Below are 8,278 nucleotides of genomic sequence, written 5' to 3' on the forward strand. Positions count from 1 at the left end.
CTCAGCTGAGGTTGCCAAATCAGATCAGCGTTTACCAGCCCACTGCAGCACTGACGGCTAGTAAGCAGGACACAGTGGATAGACTGCTGGGGACTCGAGACTGTCGGTGTATCAAATTGTGTAAATAAGGCGGCAGGATATTGTTGCTATTTGACAGTTTAATTAAGAAAGAAAGCTGTAATTTAAAGTTTATGAGAACAATGAAATAGGTTCATAGTACAATCGGTTACGCCTATGACAAACCAATGACTTTGTGACGACCCATGCAGTATACCTTCGTAGTATGTGCCGTAAATTCTTATTGGTTCTTTCCCTTACATCAGTGGTGGGTTAGACCAGTGGTTCCCACGTTGGGGTCGGGACCCCTCGGGGGGTCGGCCTTGGGTGGGTGTCCCCAGATGATTTCAAGATGAGACAAAGAGAAAAATGCTACTGTTTTTTTAGCATATTTTTTAGTGTAAAACAGCCTTTAATTTGTGAAATCCATTCAATTATTCAAAAATAAACAGTTTAAATATATATTAACTTTTACAATTGTTTCTGACCTAAAGCAATAACTTTTCACAATGGGGGTCCCGAGTTGTTTATGTGTCAATTTTCAAAACAGTTTGGGGAGCCCTGGGTTAGACTATCCCAATTTCTTCAGACGAAGGACACATTGGGGACCCCAAACTACTTCTCCAAACTGACAACATATTTTTTATTTTGGAGAAAAATTAAAGCCATTTATATTCTTTTCAGTAATTAATAAAGATTTCCCGAAACAATCATGCTGATAATTGTATTACATTACCAACATAGAATATATTAAAACATCACCTAAAATCTCTGTGTGAAGGATCCTTATTTGGAGTCTCCCAATCTCAAGGTTAGTAATCACTGCCTTGTATCAGGCATGTTGAAACTGACACAAAGTGGTGCTCCATTAAAGTAAAGAGGCGTTGCTAGACTAAAAGTATAATTAGGTCCATTGCTTATTAATTTAGTTAGTTTCCTATTGACAGTGCAGAAGGACATTTTAGCCAATCATAGATAGATATACAGTATATGTGAACCTGTTCTCTCTTCTGCAGGACCTGTACATCTGACTGTGCACTTTGTTCAGACAATGACCAAGCAAATAGTTAAACCCCTGACCCGTGGCACCCAGGTGTGCCCACAGAACTGTGAGCCAAAGTGTTTGTTGAGCCATGGCGAGCAGCCCTTTGTCAGAAGTGTTGGTAAAATATGCATCTTTAGATATGCATTTATAATAAACTGAATTTGTAAAACCTGGTGGTCTGGCTACGCCCCTGGTTTGATCGAGCCACCACTGTTTTGTTTATGTCAAGACTGTCAGCAATATGTTTGATATTGAGGTTATGAATGAGTGTAGCAGGAAGAAACATTTGGTGGGCCCATACCCCCTACGCACCAGTCCAATGCCCCTGATTTTAAGTGTAAAATCTTAAGCGTAAAACATCTATATTTAAAAAAAACAAAGTAGAATACAAGGTTGTTTCAAGCATTTTCTTTAATCATTGTTTTGCGTAAATAAATGTAATTATCATTTACTCATGATTTATTGCAGATGTGTACATTTGTTTTGTAAAGCACTGTCGTTTTTATTTCACGTCCTCTTTAGATGTCAGCATCCTGCGGTAATACTTTACCTACATAACATTTATGAATCTATGACCTTTAACTTTTAAGAAAGAGCGAATACATTTATTTTGACCTTTCAGATTGGCACAGATTTCATCTCATCAACAAAACAAAAAGCAGAACTGTCTACTTTTCTGACCCAGTTTGAAGAGGAAGAAGACCTAGTCTAGTACAAGTATAGTAGTTGTTTTTTGTTCAAAGGAGTCACAGGACATCTCATGGTGAAAGTGAGGAGAGATATTCATCAAATTGTCTGGGAGCCAGGACCTGAACTGAGGACAGAACAGTGTTTAAATAAATGTGACTATAATAAAATGTATCTATCAATATGAAACTCTTCAATGTAAATGACTGGTACAGTGTTTCAGAGCAGTATTGGCACAAAATGGTGGTCAATGTAATTAGGGAGTCATCCAAACCAGTGGATGGACTTGACCAGAACAGTTGCGTCACTGTCTGATTCTAAAATGAAAAAACATTGGCACATTTATTTCATTTTTTTCATTTAAGGCCATTGAGGTTCTCAGGAACAAGGCCTTCCATCACAGCGCATTTTGACTCCAAAATCTGCAAATGTTGCACAGGCAAAGGAATATTATTTGTATTATGTTACATCATTAAATGTAATAATGTAACAGAAAATGCAGAAACTCACTTGGAAGGATTCACTGAGGCCAACAATGGTCTGCATGTTTGCACTGTAGTAGCCTAACACATACTGCCCGCCGAGAAGAGGAATTGAGTCTTTGTCCACAGGGAGCTGCACTCAAACACATATTTTCAGAGTGCTGAACCATGATTCATGAATTGTTTGAAGTGTTGTATATCTTACCTGTATGAGTTCATTCACTTCCGGCAGCTCATTCTCTTGAACCCAAACAAACGTATCGTAATCCGTAGCACTTTTAAATCCCATCTGAAGCAGAAATCAACGCTAAGTACAACGATCAAATCTTTCATCTTAACTGAACATTGAGTAGCGGTACCTTGTACAGTCCAATCCAGTCCCATGTGGAGGACATGAACTCCTCCTGTATTGTGTAGTTCAATGCTGCGTCCTGGTCTGCGCTCCACAAGCCCTCCGCAGACACATGCACCAGCGCGGTGTCAAAGTGCTTTCTGAGCTGCAGGGACCAAAACAGCAAAATATAATACACGGTCATGATTTTGCACGCAAGGCGCTTATGATTTTTTATTATTATAGTCTTGTCACTGAGAGGTGGTAATGTCTCAATTACACATGACAACAGAAATGAAGGCTCTGCGGCGCTCATGTATACAGTATGTGTATATTTATGTATAAAATACTTCTGGCCAATGTTGTGTCAGCCTAAAAGATTTATCAGCCTAAAACAAAATCACCAACAGTGTGTTAATATGCTGCACAAAAATGTTTTATGCCGATTTTGGCTGGTACTGTGCAAGCTGTAGATGTGAATATGATAAAGCTGTAGTGTTAATCATTTATATTAAAATTATATAAAAAATGATGTACAAGTTTGTTTTTACTGCTATATTTTTGTCTTTACTGACCTGAAAAGGCATTTGTTACACAGTAATGTATCACAGTAACACAATGTTTGCCATCACCTCTACGTTGAAAGCTGCAATGACAGGTTTGTGGTCGCTGACCCCGTAGCTCATGTCACAGGTGTATTTGTCCTGAGTGACCAGGACGGGGAACTCGTCAGGCCCTTCATCTGTAGAGGTGGATGCAGTCTCATCATCCTCTTCTGATGGAGGGCTTCTGGGTTTGATCCGCCACATAATCCGGTCAGTCCAGGCTGGTTTCCTCTTCTTACCACTGGGAAATAAAATAAACATATGTTAACAAACTTCCATCTCAGTATATTCCAGAGGTAAGAGTTTATGCAGAGTACATGTCCAAAAAATATAAATATATATATATAAATATAAATATTAAGATAGAAATACATTTAAAAAATATAAAATTAGAAACTAAACAAGGTCTTTGCAGTGTCAGTCAGGGTCATGCAAGCATTCTATTATGGGGAAACACATGCCAGTAAAAGTGCCATCCATTACAGTGCTGTGTGGGGCTATGTTAACTCTGATATTAATACAGACCAGACTGTGGTTAATGAGTGGTTGGAGAAACCTAAAAGTTTTTTTTTTTTTGTCTTGTGCCACTATTTTTGTAATAAGTCACATCATATTTAGACAGTGGGTTCAGGAAGTATTTACACCCATCTTAAATGGTTAAAATTGTTTCTATTCTCAAAAAATCTGCACTTACAGCTGCAACTTTCTGTAATATGAGCCATACATGGAACTTACCACACGCCAACACTTTTTTGGTTGCTCTTTTTCTCTTTCTTTTTTTCAAAACATTCAAAAACATTTCCATACAATAGTGTAATATTGTGCGTTAGACAATGTGTTTACCAAAAGGAAACACATTTTAGTTTTTAGTATCCAAAAGACACCTCAAAACTTTCTGAACCCACTGTTTGCATGAATCAAGAACTGACTGTTCCTGTGCCCTCTTGGACCCACCTTCGCAGGTTTAGCTCCCTGTACCAGGTGCCCAACCAGACAGAGAGCAGCCCCCAGGACAGGGAGGTTAGGAGGAGGAGGAGGGTGGTGCTACAGCGCTGCAGGGGCCGCGGTCTGTACATGGTTAGAGGCAGCGCCCAAGTGCTCTTTCTGAGAGACACATAGGGTCCTGTCACTTTACATACTGTATCAGGCTGTGTTACTTTCAACCTTTTGGATAAATGAAGTAAACGTGCGGACAGAGGGTTGTGCGCTGACAATGTGACCAAGTGAAACATGCAACACAAAATATAGAGTCTTACTTAAAACCAAACCACGTCTTCTGATAGCTGCGCAAAGTTATAATGGAGAGAAAAACGTTTTCATGTGATGAATACCAGATGGTAATACAATATATGTCTGAAGATTTACCTGGTGTCGTAAGTGTCAGAGTTACGCATGAATTTGTAGGTGGGCTGAAAGTTCAGTGGTCCTTCTTCAAATTCTTGGAGAAAAGGCTCTTTCTTCTTCATCATTGTCAGCTGTAGGAACATTGGCAACGTTAAACAGATGAAATTATGTCATTTTGCTCAGGCAAAAACAAACAAAATTGCACCGAACCTGGTCTTTGCTCCAGAGCAGATTCAAGCGCCCACCTTCGATGGAGGAGCGCAGAAAGTGCAGGCCATGATCAGCAATACGAAAGTTCATATCACCAAAGCAAAACACCAATCTGAAATACAATGTTTTGTTATGTAATCCTGTTTTCTACCAATTATACATAAGCCTTCTTGTTTGATATAGATTTCCTATAATCGGTATAAATCTCAGAACATTTCACAGGTTATTTACTTTTTACATCACATTGTATGGGATCAACATTACAATGATTCATGCGAAATAACACACAGTTTTTGGCGAGGTGAGATCAAGGACCGAATCACTAAAACAAATAAGATATGTCTATCTTTTAGTGTATTTCCGTTTTTCATTCCTGGTTAAATAAAGGTAAAAAAAAATAATAAAAAAAATGACCACCCCAGTGACCTTACTGCATAATGACCTTATTGCCATTACAAATACGACAAATTTTCTTACTTGTGATCCAGAACATGAGGAGTGTCGGAGATGTCGAAGTCCTGTGTCTCCAGGATGTACTCGAACTCGTCGACTCTCTGCAGCGCGTAGTTCATGTGAGCCGCCAGGTGACAGTTCAGGAAGCACACCATGTTCCCATAAAGAGAGAACCGCACCGAAACCGCGCCTTTATTACCCTGAAACACAAATGAAGTTACTTTTAGGGTAATCCTCTGTGCTTAGGATCCATTGTAGTTCAGATGCGATACCTCTGTATGAATGGCAGGTCATCTGAGGTGATGAGCGTTTGACTTTACATTGATCTGACTATTTTCAGATTTTCAAATAAGTCTGTATTTCCAAGAGCAGTTACATTTTTAAGAAGATCAACAATTATTTATGTAGCGCTTTTCCTCCTATATTAGGCACTCAAAGCTCTTTTTTTTACCCATATTTCCAAATTGTTTTGTCTCTGATTTTTCTTATTTTCTGTATGCATATTGTTGTATGTGTGAGTACAATTTTACATTAGTTGTAAAACATTTGGTGTCATGTCATGTGCATTTTTTATTGCATAATTTCTAACTTATGTGGAAAGCTACTTACTTTTACTTGAGTGATACAACAATGATGTAAAAGCACATACAGTATACTTGATTTCAATTATCATTAACTCAACAAACATTTAGTTTGAGCCCATGTTATAATACAAAAGGTTTCTAATTTATTCTTTAGAGAATAAAGAATAAAACTAATGAGCCTCTGTTTTCTGTGTCAAAACTGCAGCACATGCCACTAGAAAACAAAGGACCTTTCAACAAGTCTTTAACCACCGCAGTCCTAATAAGAGGGGTGTGAATATGTGACTGTTGTTTTCTTTTACCCAGTATCCATATATTCCAGTTCTGGTGTAAGTTGTCTGGATGTTTCTGATGAACGGGAGGTGGACTTGTTTTGCGAAGAGCAAAAGCAACAAGCCCTGCATGCGCACGGACGTCACCTACACATCAATGAGAACACTAAATAAGTATAAGTGTAAAACATGTGTGAAGAATACTTGATGACTGAGAATATATGGGTGTAAATGTGGTTTCACACCTTAACAAACCCTTGTGGTCCAAGAGTTTCCATAAAAATATGGCTCCATGAGTCTTCAGCCATCAAGTCAGAGATGAACCTGACTGGTGTAGAATTTACTTCCTGCAGACTGACACACAGAAATAGATGACCTCATGTTTTAGTCATGCCAAACTAAAGGACAGTTCAAAAGCCTTTTAATTGATGTTCCTCACCCAATAGCATATATGTCATATTGACCGTCCTTCTGCAGCAGAGAGCTGATGTCTTCAGGAGGCTCAGCTGTTGCCACATTCCACGTCACCATGTACAGCCTGCCACACAAAGACAAAACACACATTTAACATATAGCCTCTTGGCTGTTAGAGCTCAAGGTGAGCACCAGTTATTAAGTCCCATAGTTACTCAAGTATTCTCAATTGAGAACTAGCTCCCCGCCCTCACTGTCTGACATGAAACCAGAATTAACTTTTCCTGTTTATTATAATTTAAAACATATTTCTATTTGCAAATGCCAGAAGAATGAGAACATTTTCACCATGGTTTTATATCATTTTTTACAAAACCAAAAGTTTATATCCATTTCATCATAACTCGGCCCATAGATTTTCAACTGAATGGAGATCAGGACTTTGTGACGACCTTCAAAACATTGGCCATATGCTTTGAGAATTGTCCATTTGGAAGATCCATCTGCGTCCAAGCTTTAACTTCCTGGCTGATGTCTTGAGATGTTGCTCCAATATTTCCACATAATGTTTTTTCTTCATGATGTCATCTATTTTGTGAAGCGCACCAGTCCCTTCCGCAGCAAAACAACCCCCACAGCATGATGCTGCCACCCCTGTATTTCAAAGTCGGGATGGTGTTTAGTTTAGTTTAGTTTAGTTTATTTATTTATATGAACAGAGACAATGTACAATATTATACATTAACCTCAAAAATGAGAGATGCATTGTACCAGGGTGTAGGCTTTCCCAAAATGTCTAAAGGTATAGTCATTTTAGTGCATGTAAAAAGCTGAATTGTAAAAAGTTGGAAAAAAAAAACATTTCTAAAGGAAAAAAAAAAATCTATCTCTCAGTCTTCTGGCATTTAACAAATAGAAATATGTTTTGAAATTCTATTTCACCTAAAAAATAAAAGTTATTTCTGGTTTCATGTCAGACAGTGATTAATATGCAAAAAGCTATTTTCTGTTACTTTCTTCTTTGATGAAGTACCATTTTAACAAGAAATTGGCATTTTGCTGAATACAATATAATAGATTTTTGGCTGTACTACTGCATATTTACTAAAAGATGCACGATGCCTTTTATCTTGTCATAAAGCCCCTTTATCCCCCCATATCCTTTCATATTGTTCACTCATGCTTTCTATTTAAAAACCTGAAAGCGTCGGTGGGCATGAAGCGTCCACACAGCTGAAACACCTCATCCAGGGAGCGGGACATCTCTTCACTGGCCTCATCGTCCGAGCTCATGTCCTCGATACAAGTGAGGAGCTGGTTAACTCTCTGCCGCAGCAGCATCTTCGACCTGGAGCCCGAGCTGCTTGTGCTGTCCGAACGCACACGGCCAAAATCTCCAAAACTCTCCATCTCTCACAACTTTCCCCAATGTCCTTTCATCCAGGAGAGCAAATCCACTTGGAGAAGTAACTTAGACTTCAGCCATTTGAAAAATTGGCTTCAAAATGCCCCAGCTTAAAAGTTAAGGAAACCCAGGAAGAGATTTGCCGCCCCGGTCAGTCCTGGGATTGTGCTGCCTGGTTCACTCATGCAACTATGCAGCAAAGATTGGCACAGCAATGGGGTCCAGTTGGGAAAGTGGGTCTAATTTGCATTGTAATCTTAGGCAGGAGACAAGCATGTGTATGGCTTTGTGTTTGGTAATCGGCATGCGCGTTCAGAAATGGAAGTTTGAATTTTGCATCACTTCTGTGGAAATCTCTAAGAGGTTTACATCAGCTGATTGTGAACAAA

The 8,278-nt window shown here is 38.8% G+C and overlaps 1 protein-coding gene across 1 annotated transcript; it reads right to left on the reverse strand.

The window, feature by feature from the left end:
* Positions 1-2,031: 2,031 nt before the first annotated feature.
* inpp5kb (inositol polyphosphate-5-phosphatase Kb) lies at positions 2,032-8,051 on the reverse strand. Its single transcript, XM_079566580.1, has 13 exons — positions 7,683-8,051; positions 6,510-6,608; positions 6,316-6,424; positions 6,101-6,217; positions 5,239-5,414; positions 4,762-4,873; positions 4,573-4,682; positions 4,162-4,311; positions 3,235-3,448; positions 2,631-2,768; positions 2,477-2,560; positions 2,300-2,404; positions 2,032-2,211 (listed from the first exon to the last, which is right to left on the reverse strand). Exons 1-13 carry the CDS (start codon positions 7,892-7,894, stop codon positions 2,146-2,148), a joined length of 1,692 nt encoding a protein of 563 aa, XP_079422706.1. The 5' UTR covers positions 7,895-8,051; the 3' UTR covers positions 2,032-2,145.
* Positions 8,052-8,278: the final 227 nt, after the last annotated feature.

This window comes from Gobius niger (assembly GCF_951799975.1).
Source record: "Gobius niger genome assembly, chromosome: 11".
Lineage (NCBI taxonomy): Eukaryota > Metazoa > Chordata > Actinopteri > Gobiiformes > Gobiidae > Gobius > Gobius niger.